General features: G+C 36.5%; 1 protein-coding gene and 1 long non-coding RNA gene across 12 annotated transcripts in view; one reads left to right on the forward strand and one right to left on the reverse strand.

Annotated features, from left to right (window-relative positions):
- The first annotated feature begins 132 nt into the window (after positions 1-132).
- LOC106138330 (uncharacterized) lies at positions 133-3,780 on the forward strand. 2 transcript variants are annotated; one of them, XR_001228712.2, is made up of 4 exons: positions 133-147; positions 1,405-1,591; positions 1,734-2,078; positions 3,100-3,780. It is a non-coding gene; the product is annotated as an uncharacterized LOC106138330 (long non-coding RNA). The 2 variants fall into 2 exon arrangements; XR_009657587.1 differs by having other exon boundaries at positions 1,405-2,078.
- A 5,242-nt stretch (positions 3,781-9,022) lies between these two features.
- Positions 9,023-17,704, reverse strand: part of LOC106138673 (uncharacterized) — a 29,015-nt gene continuing 20,333 nt past the window's right edge. For 7 of the 10 annotated variants that reach the window (XM_013339955.2, XM_013339920.2, XM_060954878.1 and 4 more), the window contains 8 exons: positions 17,380-17,562; positions 15,645-15,820; positions 15,141-15,344; positions 14,546-14,770; positions 13,970-14,185; positions 13,270-13,469; positions 11,932-13,126; positions 9,024-9,213 (listed from right to left, as the gene is read on the reverse strand). In XM_013339955.2, the coding sequence (XP_013195409.2) occupies positions 9,153-9,213; positions 11,932-13,126; positions 13,270-13,469; positions 13,970-14,185; positions 14,546-14,770; positions 15,141-15,344; positions 15,645-15,820; positions 17,380-17,562 (2,460 nt within the window). In that variant the 3' untranslated portion in view covers positions 9,024-9,152. Of the gene's footprint in view, positions 9,214-11,931; positions 13,127-13,269; positions 13,470-13,969; positions 14,186-14,545; positions 14,771-15,140; positions 15,345-15,644; positions 15,821-17,379; positions 17,563-17,704 lie in introns of all 10 variants that reach the window. The other 3 variants (XM_060954876.1, XM_013339892.2, XM_013339901.2) reach the window with 1 other exon arrangement.

Below are 17,704 nucleotides of genomic sequence, written 5' to 3' on the forward strand. Positions count from 1 at the left end.
AATTTATGAAATATTTGTGTTATTTGTAAGATTAAATTTTGGAATCTTGAGTACTAAAAGGAATTTTATGATATTTCGTACTTCATGCATGTTTTACGGAGGCCATACGTCAAGTATTCGCGAAAACTGCATTTGATTCAAAACCAAGTAAGTAAACTTTTAAACTTTATTTGTATCATCAATAGCTTTATTGATTTTTTTTTACTTTCTTGAAACTTTTTATTCTTCCTTGATCAGTAACGAAAAATTTAAAACGTACAATTCTTGGTACTAAAAAGCTGATGTAAGCTGTGGAAACCAACATGAACTCAAACCTTAGCTAATATTTGTTTGGTCAAGGCTTGTGGATGAGTTGATTCTTATTGACATTACTAATAACCAAAAACAACTTGATCATTAGTTACTCATTGCGCTTCATTGCCCGTAGTAACTAGTTAAATATTGAATATAAAGAAATAGGAGTCGGACACTTTATTTCGATTTATATGATATTGAATAGATTTTGACAAATGTAATATTTATCCATCTATACTATTAATAAAGAGAAAAGATTTATATTTTTGTATGTTAGTAACAAATAAACTCAAAAACTACTGGACTGATTTTCACGCAATGTGGCACAGATATAGAATCAACCTTCGAAATAAATTACTTTTTAATCTCTGATTTCCCACTGGAGCGAAGCCCCGCGCAAAAGCTAGATAAATATAATAATATTATATTAATATTTAAAGCTCGCTAAATAAAATGAAGAACACAAAATGATATCCTATGTGTATATTTTAGGACACCGATATTAGTTGGCAGATACAAAAAATAAGATCATACATCCGGCATTGTCCGGTAATCGAGTATCACAATAGGAGGTCAAAAATATAGCACAGAGTTTTTTACAAAGACTCTGACGCTCTAAAAAAAATTACGTCAACAAGTGAAACGAAAATCCCATGACGTTATACCAATAAGCATTTTAGTGACGTGAATGTATAGTGCATTGTATTTATACAGAGTATTCTGCCCTTGTTCCTTCAATAACTTCCTGAGAATGTTGGAACATTCAATACATTAAACGCGTAAGATCGTTGGCTATCTATATTTATTGCAAACATCCTGCCATGCCGATATTGACCAGACTACGCCTTACAGCGATAAGGAAATAGAATTCCAGTTATTATAGCGAACCTAAACGTCTGAATTTAGAAATATCGGTTTTTGTGTTAACGAATAAAATGACAATGAAATAAAAACTACTCTTGAGGCCTCAATCGATCAAGCATGACGAATTAAAAGTAACGAGATTGAAATTTTAATGAAAATAAACTAAGAATAACACTTAGACATTTTTTATTTTTAACGATGGCGGACATTGCCGAAGCTTGTTGATGTTATGTTTTATTTTTTCAGGCATTAAAAAACAGAGAAAGCGGCGTGTTAATTTTGAAGGCATATAATTTTTGTGACTTCAGTGAATGTCCTTGATCATAATACTTTATTATTAGATATCCTCTAAATAAACAAAGGAAACACACCTATACACTAAATGCTAAAGTAAACTAAAAGAGTGAAAGAAAACATGGAACATTACCAAGAAGTTAGTATATAGTAGATTTTGTTTGTTTATTCATATCTTCTTTTTCATTTTGCTTAGTAGATATTGATTTTGTCTATCTTTTGAAATGTATTTTCATTAATTACGTTTAAATTGATGAAGCAGTAAACAATGGTATCATTAGTTGCAGCTGGCTTATCTCCTCTAAACAAATAAATGTAAACGACCACTTAACCACGTCTATAACTCTGATGATTACAACAAGGTGGGCCCAGATAATGTTAAGCTGATAATAGCAGGAAATCGATCGATATCAAATGCTGAACCACCAAAGGTATAAAAGGTGTCCGGATGAATCATCGCATATGTCATTCTGCAACTGTGTGTTAGTCTGGAGATAAAGTACTGGGAATTTATTTTGTAGAGTTTTAGATTGTAGTATATAACGCAGACCGGCCGGCGTTTCGACCAGTTTGGATATTGATCTAGTGTCTGTTGGTTGTTCGAGATAATTTGGAGGAATCTTATTGTAAGTATTGGCAATTGTATTATTAACTTTTATAGCGTAGTTACTTAATAATAAGTCAGTATTATATGAATAAACAGGACCTAATATATTTGCACAAACATAAGAATTTTACGTACTTATAAATTAAATTTATTTACTAATAATATGAATCTTTAGTTGCCTATTATTGTCTATAAAATATTAAAATTTCTAAGTCTTCATTTGTGTGTAATTTGGACATGGTTTGTTTATAAATAGTGATACTGATAAAATTTTACACTCTCACTCCCGTTTATATTAATCCGAATATTATTAGTTAAAAATATACAACGAACGTATTTTAATTTGTCTTGTATAATGGCCATACGCTATACTCGTATGTATATAAATCCTATGAACATTCTGCAGAATTAAACAAAAAAAAAATTATAAACGTGCCGGAAATATATGATCGAAGCCGCCTTGGAACCCTAGCGTTTATAAGAGAATCTGATGGAAACAAACTTTTGATATTTTTCGACTTAAAAAATCCACTACAACCTTATTTCCAATACTTTCATCATATACCTACTTAACATTATAAACAATGTTCTTACCTGGTTTCATTCAATACATTTGTGAAGCGTAAATTTTTTTCAAGGTTACATAAATTAACATCCCTACATTTGAAAAGATTCCTAAAAGTAATACATATAGTGGAATTATTACACCTAGATAGTAAGATGTATGCTTTCTTACTTTTCATTATAGGGTTATAATATAAAAGAGATTTAACACGCCACGTGTTCTAAAAATAGCTAAGTAGGAACCAGCTCCGGACAGCGACCTTCGTTGGCGGTGACATTGCAGTTTTTATACATTAGGGAGTCTCGCTCCTGACCAGAGGCCTTCGTAAATTCCTCGCAACAAAAAACTGCTTTGTTATATCGATCATCTGTGAAAGATTCATTTGGAAATTCACATTTATAGAATTCGTTTTTTTCATTTTTGTAATAGGTGGTAATTGTTATATTCAAAACGCTTTAATCCTATTTTTTTTTAGTTTGTTACAGAAAAATGGCTGACCGCATGGTATTCCCCGATGAAGTTGAAAAAGCTAAGGCTGAAGCCCTTGAAAACGCAGAAGAGACAAAAGTAGAAGAAGTAAAAAGTAACTCTATTGAAGACACTTCAGGCAGTGTAGAAACACCTCAAGTCACTATGAGGAATGTCATTGTTGTACCTGGAAATTGTCCGCCAGGGTACCAGATGGGAGCAGATGGTGTTTGCCGAGAAACCTTCTAAGTTGTTCCTCTTCTAAAACTAATCTTTTAAACAGATCTCTATTTCTAAATTTATCCACCTTCAAACTTTCCATGTGCAGTTGTTGTTCTTGTATGATCGCAATGATATCAGTATATCGGATTTATCAGGTTCAAAATGGTCATACCATGATTAAATCAAATGTGATTGTGACGCAGAGGTAGCTATATCTCGCAGTTTGAATACTAAAGAATTGTTTAGGGAAGCAGTAACTTGAATATCATCGTGTAAAACACTTGGGAAACTGAGGTTAATTCTAAAAATAAATCAATGAATTGGAATCTTTAATTAATTTAAGATTGTATCGGTAATTTAAGACCTCCCAGTATTAATTCTTTTGATGTTTTTTATTGTGATGTTTTTCAAATAAGTATTTATGTATGTTAAAGTATTAAATAATAAGCATAAATTAAGAGTAAAATTTCGTTTTATTTCATGCCCTTTTGGTTTGACGCATTTGAATTTTGTTTCTAAGTAGCTTGTGTTTGGATCAGAGCAAAAATACAAGCTTTATAGCAGCATTTCAATTGATGACAAACGAAAAAGTAGGTATTCCTTCTCTGTCCCATGTCTTTTGTGTGTAGATGAACAGAGTTATTTTCGCTTCCATAATAATAGTGAGGATGCATAATAATAGGTACCCCAAAATTATCTATATAGTATGTTCGATATAAGTACAATGTGTTACGCATAACACGATAAAGGACAGTTCTTAAAACTGATAGTATCTGACGTCAATTAGACAATGATGTAATGATGTGTAGGCAATGCCGGAGGCACTCCGTCGAATCCGTTACAGTATATATCCCTGTACAATTTCCCCGGAAGGTGATTCATATGAACTGAATCTCTAACGTCATGCTGTTATATATGGCTTTTGGGAATTCAGCCTGTTCTTATTATATATTTCAAGGCGACCAACGTCACAATCAGTTCGTTAATTGACACAGTGCCATTTGGACGTGCCTTTGGATTCTTTTGTTTTTAAGATTTTGAAGTGACTAAAGTTGTGTTCACCGTATTGTGAACAGTTCAATTTAAATACCAAAAATAAAGACGCAAGTAAGATTGGAAACCATCAAACTAAATCTAACGGTTTCGTATAAATTGGCGTGTTCAAAATATTCTGGATATACCTAGTAATATAAGTGAGTATTTGATATTTGATTTGATACCTTATTTCTTAATTTCGTGATTTACACAAAAATAACTATGGATGGAAAAAATATCTTATAAAATTGAAAAAAAAAACAACTCCTTAAACGTTAAAAAAAACTATAGCTAAACGTAGCCTTCAAGTCTTGTGACTATTGGAACTGTCTACCCTGTAATGGAAGTTTGTGTACTTTTACGATTACGAATGCGCATGATGTTAATTTCACTCGCATCTTATTTAAATTCTCATAGTTAAGACATAGTGATGTGTTTGATCAGTGACGTTGTTTTTGGAATATTACACAGGCCTGCAAAAAAAAAAATTTTTTTTGGTGCAGCCCTGTTAGTGTCTATGTTCGATAAAGTAGGTAATGTAGGGTATATTGCCTAACGCCATTTTAACTCATCAGCTGTAGTTTTCGTTCTACCCTCGTTTTCAATTTTTGCCTGTCTTGGTCGTAAAAAGTCATTATTACAATAACATCGATTAAGTTTATGTTGATATTTCATTATGGCTAGTACGTCCAGATGTTGTGTTAACAATCCTGATCAATTTTGTTATGTTTGTGGTCAATTCATACTGAAAGGTCAGCGCAAATCAATTACAAACACTGTAAATCGTTTGTATTTTGCTTACTTCGGAATTGAAATTCGACAGCAAGATAAAGTGTGGGTGCCTCATAGTGTTTGTAAAATATGTGTTGAACATTTGCGACAATGGGAGAAAGGTACACGCAAGTCTTTGAAGTTTGGAGTACCTATGATTTGGCGAGAACAAAAAAATCATTTTGACGACTGCTACTTTTGTATGACTAATACGGTGGGCATCAACAAAAACAATCGCCATAAATGGAAATACCCTAATATTTCTTCAGCACAAAGACCTATTCCTCATTCAGAAAATGTTCCAATACCAACTTTTCACCAGGAAGTGCAGCAATCTCACGAGAATCAAGTTGAAAAACCGGTTTCTTCTGAAGATGATTACTTTGAATACTGCGAAAAAACATCAAATCCTAAGCCATTTTCGCAGAAAGAGCTTAATGACCTTATCAGAGACTTAGATCTTTCTAAGGAACGTGCTGAATTACTGGCGTCAAGATTAAAAGAAAAAAACTGTCTTACTGCAGATGTTCGAGTGTCTATATATCGCACGAGAGAACAAAGTTTATTGCAGTTTTTTTCATCTGATGAAAATTTTGTGTATTGCTGTAATGTGAGTGGTTTGCTAACTTTCATGGGTTTGCCAACCTATCAGCCCAATGAATGGCGTCTCTTTATTGACAGTAGTAAACGAAGTCTCAAAGCAGTTCTCCTACATAATGGAAATAAATATGCTCCCGTTCCAATTGCTAATTCGACATGTGTGAAAGAAGAATATGAGGTAATTTCAATTCTGTTACAGAAAATAAAATATTTTGAACATGTCTGGGTGATCTGCGTCGACTTGAAGATGGTTAATTTTTTACTGGGCCAACAGAGTGGTTATACTAAATACCCATGCTATATTTGTCTCTGGGACAGTCGAGCCAAATCACATCATTGAACTCAAAAAAAATTGGCCAATGAGAGATGCTCTTGTTGTTGGGGAAAGAAACGTTATAAATGAACCCTTAGTTTCAAGAGAAAAAATCATTCTTCCGCCATTGCATATTAAGTTAGGGCTAATGAAGCAATTTGTTAAGGCTCTCGACAGAAATGGGCAATGTTTTCAGTTTATTTCACGGAAATTTCCTGATTTAAGTACTGAAAAACTGAAAGCAGGGATCTTTGATGGACCTCAAATACGTCAATTAATGAAAGACACCGCTAATTTTGAGACTTATATGAGCGAACTGGAAAGACTTGCGTGGAAATCTTTTGTAGCAGTTACACGAAATTTCCTCGGAAATCATAAGCCTGAGAACTATGTTAACTTAGTAGAAGAAATGCTAGTTTGTTTCAAAAATTTAGGGTGTAATATGAGTATAAAAATACACTATCTCCATAGCCATCTGGATCATTTCCAACACAATTTAGGAGATCTAAGCGAAGAACAAGGAGAACGTTTCCACCAAGATATAAAAACGATGGAGAACAGATATCAAGGAAGATGGGACGTTCATATGATGGCTGATTATTGCTGGGGAATCATGCGAGATTTTCCAAGTCAATTTAATTCCAGGAAATCTTTCAAAAGGCAATTTCTTGATGTCTAATGCCAATAAAGTTTTTTTTTTGTGAAATTTATGTTTTTATTTATATCGAAAACTAGAGCTGATAGAAAAAAACTGATAACATTTTTGATATCACCATGTAAGACTTATTTAAAATCAGGTCCAAAACCCCCGGCACCAAAATCGTTGTAGGCCTGTGTTATTAGAGAACATTGGGTAAACATTCTATACGATACGAGATTTATACAGCTGTGTAGTTTAGCCCACTTCCCTTCGGAAAATTAAAGTTACTTTTACGTTAAGAATAGAAAAAGAGAATCCAATACTTTATGAAAAGTTGTATAGATAAGATTAATGATATAGGTACCCATTACAAAACAGTTTCAATTCGTCCAATAGATAAAAAAAAACACCTGCATCAAATTGGTAAACTGAATCATAAAAATGTTTACGCGGCAAATTTTTGCGATGTTTTGTTGACCCATTAATTATTGTATGATGATGAACTGATAGTAGACGCTAGACGCTAATTGTGTTTCATTTACAAATTCTAACAAGCGAAGTAATGAAAAACCTATGGTTTTACCAATGAAATCCCCCATCCTACTCGTATTCATGATTGATTGAATAGTTAAGAAATTATCACATTTAACACACGGAAAAGCTACATACGTTATCATTTCGTATTCTAAAAGAAAATGAGCCTTAACATAGTTTTCATTTAAAATTTCAGTAAAATACAATGTCTGACAACGATCACGACCAGCCTACTACTTGCAGCGATGGAGATAAAACTACACAATATGACGACGAAACCTGCTCGACCAAAGAGTCTTCTGCGGACAAACCTCATAGAAGAACTCGCAGGAACGTGATATCTGTTCCTCCGAATGTGAAATGTCCAGAAGGCTACGAATTGTCTGCGGACGGAGTTTGTCGGGAAGTGTGGTAGCGGAGTTTCAATAACTTTCCTGGCGTTTCATTTGTTCTTTTTCGTCCTCAGTGGTGTGAAAGCCGGGGACTATCTATGACAAAGAAATCGGAATAATATCGTTTTTATTCCGAGACTATTGAACTCCAAGCATAGGGGTTGCATTGTCGCAGTATAGAGCCAGCGGTCTGTACATGACCACGACTAGTGAAATATGATGTGGTGTTATGGTACTTAGTGAATAAATTGTATACCTACTCTCGTCATTGATTATAAACTGTACTTGAATATTTTATTGATACCACACTAGGCACTTCTAATAGGTTTCGTTACGATCGGGGTGAACTAGTTTTGTCTTTACAATCGTTTTGGATGTTCTTCATCTGACAATAGTGACGAAAATTACCTTGCTCTGTGATATTATGTTGATTAATTACTTTATATCTTATCTCAAAACTACCGTTTAGGATTAATAACCTAGATTTACAACATGACATTTTAAACTTTTGTTTTAGCTAGATTAAATCACCGTTTTTCTTAGTATATTCTTTCCGGGATTATGGATAATAAGTATCCTGTGTGCCTGAATGTAATTAGGTACAGTCAACTGTAGATAATCTTAATCCACATACTGTCAAAGATATTTGATATTTTATAGGAGGTTAACTATACTGAAGGCTTCCTAGTGATGTTTTATTACCATAAGTATATTAAATATAAATAAGTCAAGGTTCCTAAATTTTAAGTACAGATATTTAAGAATTGTATCTTATTTTCCAATGAAGACAGGTAATTTATAATTTTATTGAAATGGAACTCGGAAGTTCATTTTATAAAAACCTGTAAACTCTAGGTTAGGCAAGGATGGTTGGATGAATGTTTATCATATTTATAATAATGTTCGTTGGTTTTATAATAATTAATGAAAGTAATTTTAGCTACAAGAATGAGTACAAACTTATTTTGTAAGGGCATAAATAATTCGGGTTTAGTGAATATTTGTATTCTTGTGAATTGGTTGTACTTTTTCTCAAATATAAGGAATATTAATGTCAAATTATATTTAAAAGACGATAAGTGAGTCTTCTACTTAATTGTGATATTAGATTATGTAGGTGTTATTACAATTATAATATGCAGATAACAAAGTTGTTTTAATTGTATGACACTAGATTTTAACACATATCTTTCTGCACCCTACCCCGGGCTAGCTAAATACGTAAGGCATTGAGGCATAAATCTTGTCAACGATTGTAAATAAACACATTTACATTATAGATTTATAGGTGTTAAATTTGATAAGGTTAGGATGAAATATAGCAATGTATGGTTTTTATGAAAATAGCCATCAAAATGGGTGTTTTTAGGTAGAAAATAAAACACATGTTTTCTAATAATTAACGATCATTTACTTTAAAATATTCATATAATTACATAATAATGGCCTAACTCTGTGATAATTAAAACATAGGATCTAACTTTAAAAAATTAAATATTATTTCCTTCTATAACCCTGACTTCATAAAATATTGTTGATATTCTCTACAAAAATTATAAGTAACCGAGCGTTGCGTAAGTTTTAACAAATGGAGCGTCGCTCTCACACGAATTCCTGGAAGAGAAATAATTATATCAAAATATTTAATTAAATACATTATTATAATTTCGAAAAGCAGACCCCATGCCCCGAGGTAGTAGCGGAGGGTAACTGGAAAAAAGATATGAGAAAAAGAGAAGAAATTAACATGAAACCGAAACTTTTTTGGTTTAGAGGCATCTAAATTTACCTACCATAAAAAGATGAAGAGAAAAGACAGGTTTAGCATAATATTTACCTACAACCACTAATTGAATTTACTTGTAATATGAGACGATTTGATTTATCACGAGTGTCACCATTCACACTATTTGATTTGCTTCGTATGCATTGTAGTATTTTCTATAATTATCACATTCCAAAGAAAATATTACATAAATATATTTCAAGTATTCTTTTAAAATTTCTAATGAATTATTAAATTTTAGTTCGTAAATTGAATTCACCTGAGACTATTCACCAAAGTGAATTAAACAAAATTCATTATTTTATTTCCATGTATGTATCATATCATCTATATATATAAAAGCGAAAAACACTCACTTAGGAATCACGATATCTCGAAATCTACTGAGCCAATAAAGATGAAATTTGACAGGAAGGTAGATTTTAATAAGGAGGGATCCACTAAGAAAGGATTTTTGGAAATTCTATTCCTAAGGGGGTGAAATAGGGGTTGCATGTTTGTATGAAACATGGACATTTTTTGTGTGGAATAATTACATGAAATTTTAGATTTAAATTAACAGTTAGATTAAAATAATAATCCATTAATTGGATTTTGAAAATAGCATTCCTAAGGGGGTGAAATAGGGGTTGCAAGTTTGTATGAAACTTCGTCATTTTTAGTGTTGGACACATTATATTTAATTCACGGTTAAATTAAAATATTAATAATTCATTTATTGGATTCTGAAAATTGCATTCCTATAGGGGTGGAATAGGGGTTATAAGTTTGTATGAAACTTTGTCATTTTTAACGTTGGGCACATGAAATTTTAGAATTAAATTTTGGTTAGTATGAAATAATCATTTACACATTGGATTTTGAAAACTGCATCTCAAGGGTGAAAAATAAGGGTTGAAAGTTTGTATGAAACTTCGTTTTTTGATGGGTGTCGAAGTGTGAGAAGTCTTAAATATTAGTTAGTAAAAAATACGTATCTGTTGCGGAAAGCAGGATGGCACTAAAAGGATGGGATGGGACAGGATAGGACTGGACGGGGCAGGACGGGACACAACAGGTTGGGTCTGGAGGGACGGAACAGAACGAGAAGAGACGGGACAAGACAGGAGAAGCCATATGAATTTAAATCAAATATAAACTTAAAACAGTCCCGCACGATACGGGATTAAAAAATGGGTGAAATTTTATGGCGCATCCTTATAATCTAAAATACATTTGCGCGGGCGAAGCCGCGGGCAAAAGCTAGTATATTTATATTAGAATAGGAATTTTTAGCAAAAATTGGATGAAGCAAAACATAGGTATATGCAAACATAGTACATACATACATACACATATATAGTCACGTCTTTATCCCTTGCGGGATAGACAGAATCCATTCTTGAAAATACTGAAAGGCCACGTTCAGCTGTATGGCAAACGATGGAATAACATTTAAAAAAATAAATTCAGAAGTTTAAGTCCCCCTTAAATTTGAGGGAAAATGAATGAAACTTTTCTTAGGTTATTTAAAATTATCTCAAACTACCTGTAAGGATATGATAAGCTAAAAGCTATTTATAAAAATAAAATCATGCAAAAATAAAACCAAATAAGTTAACTACTCAATGCAATTTAATTGAATGCAGGCTTGCCATCAATAACTAATACATCAAATCATCACAGTAAAATACAGTGTTTTAAATGGAAAAAATAGAAGTTTGTACAAAAAAGTTTAAATTACATTTCAGAAAAGATTTATTTACATGACAGTACCAATGGTGCCACTTTCATGGAATGTAATAATACCTACAGCTAATGAGAAGTCTTATTTGTATGTACAAAAACTCTCTTGTACAATGTGCAAAAGTTTTCTTCACTGAGAAATGGGGCTATAGTATCTGGATCTAGAGAAGTAAAAAGTACATGAGTTGATCTAGATTTACATTTTCTCTGCTGTAGATCACTAATTGGAACTACAAATGTTAAGATGCATCGGCAGTGTAGTTCGATACTAAATCAAGTCTAGTCTGCAAATAAATTTATCTTTAAAAATTAAATATGCGTAGAAGTTTTCACGAAACTAACTAGGTACGGTATGTGAAATGTACAAATGGCGTGATTATCTACAATTTGGCAAAATTTTAATTAAGTATTAATAAATAATTAGAGATGCACAGTGTAATTTGTGGTTAATTAAACTAAAACGGAATTCAAACTATAAACTGCACATGATATTGAACCAAAAATTAATAGTAAATTTTCATCATGCTGAGACTAAGGTACTTGTTACAAAACACGCAGAAATTGTTACAAGAAACCTATAATGCATTACTAGTTATCACCAAAGGTTAATAATAAAAAGGTATTAAATACTTGACTATGATAAAATAATAATCTATGTGTGTTCAGTAACAGGTGAAAACATTTCATGCAAAATATTTGTGCGACATGAAATGCAAAACTAATAAAAATCGTGCTTTTTTCAACAAATTAATCAACTGACCTGTTATATACAATATCGACTACTTTTTATCAACGCACAAACTAAACTCACGAGTACTTACTCGTCCTCCCAGGGACAAATGTCGTTCCGCTGCTTACGCTCACCGATGCCGCTTTTATTATCACGCTTAACAATATTGGATTCAGAAACCGACGACAGTTCGTCTGTATGAGCAATTATTTTTGGAGCGTCCGAATGGAACGCCGCCTCGGTTGCTCCCGAGGCCCTTAGCAGGGGCGCCGAAGGCACTTTGTCTACGTTGTCGTCGTCGACCCCGATGTCCTCGCAAACTGCGAGCGGTGCAACTGGCGGTCGCGTTGGAGCCGTGCTTTGAGCGCTCAGAGAAGCCGGCACGCTCGTCGTGCTCGCTGCACTCGGCACGCTTGTCACGCTTGCTGCGCTCGGCATGCTCGTAGCGCTCGGTGCACTCGTTATGCTTCCTTCCCTAGACATGCTTGGTGCACTCGGAATCTTAGATACGGTTGACTTGGGGCAGCTCGCCGTGTCAGCCGTCTCGGCGCTCTTACCCGGCGTCGTCTCCATTGACGCTTCACATCTTGAGGTCTTCATCGGGCTGCTATCTGATGTGCTCGAAATGCTCTTGGACTCTGAGAGCGTTCTATCAGATTCCGACGCGCACTCTTTAACGCGAGCGCCTTCTGGAAGATCGCCGATTTTGCAACTTGTATTTTTACTTGAGGCCGGACTGATTTCCTTCATCGTTGACGGTTCTCGGGAGAGCGTACCTCTAACAGAAACGACCTCGTCGGACGACTGCGTTCGTTCAGATTCCTTCGAGTCTGACATAGCGCCAGAAGCGCTCGAGTTGTCGTGGGATTCAGATTCGGTCGCAGATCGCGCACTCACTAGCACTTTAGAAAGTTCAGTTCTAGAGTCATCACAACCGGGATCGGGGGCAGCGACGTTTGCGCCCCGATCCTCGAAAGTTTTGAAAGACGGGCGACACGGGTCCGTCGGTGTAGCGTCCGCGGAGGCGAACACCGAAGAGGGCTCATCTGACTGCGCCACGGAGCGCGGCTCATCGGGCGATCCGGTGCCGGGCGGCGAGTCAACGCAGTCATCGTCGGGCGCGGAGCTGACGCTGATGGTGGGCGTGGGGTGCGGTGGTGGAGCAGCCGCGACGGGCGGAGGAGCGGGTGCGGGGCGCGGCGGCCGCGGCGAGTGCGGCGGCGAACCCAGCGGCGCCAAGTGCCGCGGTTCCACTGCTGACAGCCGCCGCAGTGGCGGTGGTGCACCTATACATTCGTTTGCGTATTAAATAAGACTTTCATACTTATTTGTGTGCAATATTGACTGTGCGTATTTATCTGATGAGCGGCTTTAAACACAACAAAAGGATAAAGGTAAAACGACAGAAGGTAAAAATAGCACAACATACCCCTCAATCCCCCATCCAGCGTGCTCTGCTGCGGCAGCCGGCGAGTTCGCTCCTGGACGGCAACGGCCGCGCTGACATCAGACGATGAGCTGCCGGAGTCCGCGGCGGAGTCCTGCCGACGTCTGCTTGCGACGCAGTACACCCCCTCCCGAGACGAACTCTCCCACGGTAAAACGTCGGCCGTGTCGTCATCAGGATCCCTGTAATTACCAATGTTCTCAATTCAATTATGATTTTACCGCACCTTCCGTCTTCTATATCTAGATAATTATGGATCAGACACAAACGCCTTTATGGTAAAAACGCATTACAGTTCTCCGAAGCTGCCCAGCTGTCTGAACCTTAGCCGCCTTGGTACTAGGCACAATTTGATTAGTAATTATAACTGGTGCGGCGCGATCCACAACAAAAGTACTATGTTTGTTGCCTACATGACGTCTTCTTTATGGTAATCGCATCATTTATTAATTCATATTGTAACCAAACTATGCTATATTAACGTTGAAAAGCTAAAAAAAACATGAACTAATAAATTTGATCGCTGAGATACGGGGTCTCACAGCGGTCCGCGGAGCCCGACAGCGACCAGTTGGAGTCCCGCCGTTTTAACAGAGCGGCTCCGCTCCCTACGCTGTCACTCGTCTTCCTCAGACAAGCTATGACTTAAAAGAAACTCAGCGGACTTCACTAAGAACAGTACCTGAAGGGTATAATATCGCAAAGGTTGGACTGCGAGTGGCTGTGGGGCGGGGGCTCGGCGGTCCGCGGGGGCTGCGCGGCGCACACGGCGAGCTCGTGCGCGGAGCCCGACAGCGAGCGGTCGGAGCCCCGCCGTCGCGACAGAGCGGCTCCGCTCCCACCACTGCCACTGGTCGATCCCGGCTTCTTTTTTACTTGTCCGCCGAAATTGAAGAATCTGTTGGACAATTACGTACTTTAGGACAGTCCGAAAACAGTGTAGTGAACGCAAAATGCGGACCGCATTCAGGATTAAATTATCGAACATTTCAATAAAACTTTGTTTAAATATTTGTATGACCAATAAATATATACCATGAGACTGCTAAACTTGGCCATTCAGTCTTTTCAAGACTCTTAGGCTCAGTCTACCCCGCACGGGATATAGACATTATTATATATATGTATATTGAAGCTTATAGATAATATTTTTATGTAAACCGCATACCTCTGTCACTTGACTAAATTTAAGCATCTGTAATGATTCAGTAACTAATTCAGATAGTGAAACATGACCCATCATTCAAAATGTACTAACTTCGCCTTCTTCTGCAGAACGTTCTTCCCCTCCGTCAACAATCGCTGGAAATGATCAGATCGCACGAAGCGGGGGTAGCAGTCTTTCTTCAGGAGCAGATTGTACACGTGCTCGGCGGCGTGGTCCAGAGCGTAGCGGGACCCAGACTTGATGCCCTCGGCTACGCGCTCGGCCGTCGCGCCGTCGATGTTGATCTCACACGGCGCTCCTGGTTTCAGAAACTCCCTGCGGGAAATTCATGTACTGTATCATATCGGGAACCAAGGCGAACGATGATAAACAAGTTTTTGTAAAAAAACTTTGCTGCTCTCATACTAGTGGTATTATACATATATATTACACATATACATCATGACGCTGGGATATACAAAGATGAAGAAACACTCAAACGATTTGATTTAAATTTGTCTGAGAAGATCAAAATCATCAATCTCGTTTAAGGCTAAATACACAGGAATTATTAAATTAAGACTTTATTGCTTTTTCGAGCTTGAAAAGGTGAATTTAGTCCCAGGTAATGTTAATAAAGTACGCAATGGTGATGAAAAAATGCTTCGTAAATAATACTCATATTTAGAGATGTTTAGATACTTACTCATAGATTTCTTCGAGCTTCTTCGGGATCTGCTTGGTGCTGCTTCTCCGCAAGTCCATGACAGCAAGCCAGAAACGGATGTTTTCGTGAGAATACTCCTTACGTAGAAAGCTGGTGAACTCCTGGAGGCCCGTGGGGTCGGAGACCAGCTCTTCGATGGAAAGTGCCCAACGTTGCACACGCTTGTCGCTAGGTACTTCCACTCTAGAAGGAATTTATGATGAACTTTGAAAATCGATTAAAAAAAACCATAGATGGTTTTATAACAAAATATCATTCGTTTTCGTTTATAGTCTCAGTCACAATTGATGATTCTAGTATTAATCCAAATATTTGTAATCTATTCCATCACCACAAATATTGTACATTAAAAAAACTATGTTAAAAAGTAACAATCAAAATAATATAAAGATAAAGTAGGTTTTACCACAGATACGAAATAAAGAAAAAGTAACACAGAAACAAAACTTTTTGTTGTATTAAACTTAATAATCCAGTACTCACATGGGGCTGTTAATCTGCCAGAAGAGGGTATCGTCAGTGACCCAGGGGTTCGAAGGCTGTGGTGGAGTGATCCAGGGATCGTAGGGAGCGAAGGTCTCCGAGTAGGCCAGAAGGGCCTCTAGGGCAATGGAAGTCTTCACTCGCGTGCGATCCAGGCTCGCTTTTAGATGTTCAATCTGGGGATGAACATTTGAAGAAATGAAATCTTATTCTCATTATCTACTCATAGAGCAACAGCGAGCAGTCAGCCATTGCCCCCACCACCCAGCAGTCGACATTATATTATTTTACGATTGTGAAATATTTTTTAATATAGTCTTATTATAAAAATACTTGTTCAATTTAAATATTTCTTTTATTTTCACTTATTGGATTTGGTAAATTTTATTTTTAGACGCGCTTTTCCTACGCATGTCTTACAATTTACAGGAGAGTTTTCTCAAGTGTTAATCTTATAATTTCTATCTTTTCTAAGTAGGCTAAGTTGTAGGTTATGATGTAAAGCAGGTACATTATATCTTCTAGGATCTAGGTACATTACTTGGTAGGTATGTAATTAAGAATTCCTCCATTTGCAGCCCTCTTATAATTTAAACTATAATTGGTTCTAAAAATACATAAGCGATATCGAGGCTAGACGTTACGATACTATATTCTATTCCTACATTCAATGACAGCCTTTATGTGAACCAACAGTTGTTAACTGAAGCGAGGTTACCGACCTCTGAAAAGAGTAAGGAGTCGATAAAAAACAATGACAAAAGGTAAAATAGGGACTTATAACTCTGCCATGGCAGTGAATTTCCTTCGCGTGACGAGGTTTATGTGATGTTTGCGTGACGCCGGGTGACAGGCGCGAGTATGTGGAAGTAGGAGTTCAACCTCATATGTCCTAATTGCAGTTATTTACATTATGTCGTATGGATTCGAAATGACACGCACGAACTACATTTAAATTGAAGTCTTTGAATTTACATGTGGAACCTATTGGATAATATAGTTGTGACCATGTTCTCCAATTTAGAAAGACGCATTACATAGAGACTGTTTAATAAGGGATTATTTTTTAAAATTTTGAATTGATAAACTAAACATTCCCAAACAGTCGACGTTGATCAGTGACTCCTAGATGCTTTTTCATACACCAGCTCCGCCAGACTCAAAATCAATGTGATACGTATACGTTTTATCAGCAGTAATCGACGACGCTTGCGAATTATATATGGAATGTTCGTCTTGTCAGTTCTTACTTTTATATTTAATTATATTATTATATTATTTTAACCAGTATGGCCATTATAAACGTAAAATATTCAAACCCATGATTCAGTATTGGTTAGTTTCCCCTGAAAAGTTTGCAAGAAGTCGCTACGTGTAAAAACCTGAATTACCCAATGCAAATACATGTTCATCACCACACTACGGGCTACTCTCCAGAGTGGTGAGGTTACATACGTACATACATATAGTGACGTCTATATATAGGCAATTGCCTAAAATAAGAATCCCAAGTTTATAAGCCTATCCCTTAGTCGCCTTTTACTACATCCATAGGAGAGAGAAAGAGTGGTCCTATTCTTTTTTCTTGGTGCCAGGAACCACACGGCAGATGAGGTGGTAAACGGGATTTACGCCAGGAGTAGTATTAAGAGTAACAACTTTTTTATTTTTTTTTTGACAAATTACACAGATTGAGTTAGCCTCGAAGTAAGTTCGAAACAATGTCATCAGTTACCTCTCTCGTCAGCTGCTGAATGGTGCGCTTCTTGGGTCGCGGATGTCGATTGCGCAAGGGCACGGGGCAGGGCTCCAGCGCGCCGGGCACGCCAGGCGGAGGCCGAGCCACGCGCCAGTAGGCTCGCTCTTGACTATCGCTTACGATCTTGTCGCCTTTCTTTCTTTCTTTTGCCAATCGAACCTGGACAACGATTGCTCGTGGTTAGATACAATTCTTTATTTACTTTTGCATTTACCTCTTAACATACAAATTTCAAAATGGCGACTGCAATAAATTCTGAAAGACATTACATTTGTCCAAGTTGGTATTAAATATTAATATC

This window comes from Amyelois transitella, chromosome 5, assembly GCF_032362555.1.
Source record: "Amyelois transitella isolate CPQ chromosome 5, ilAmyTran1.1, whole genome shotgun sequence".
Classification (NCBI taxonomy): Eukaryota; Metazoa; Arthropoda; class Insecta; order Lepidoptera; family Pyralidae; genus Amyelois; species Amyelois transitella.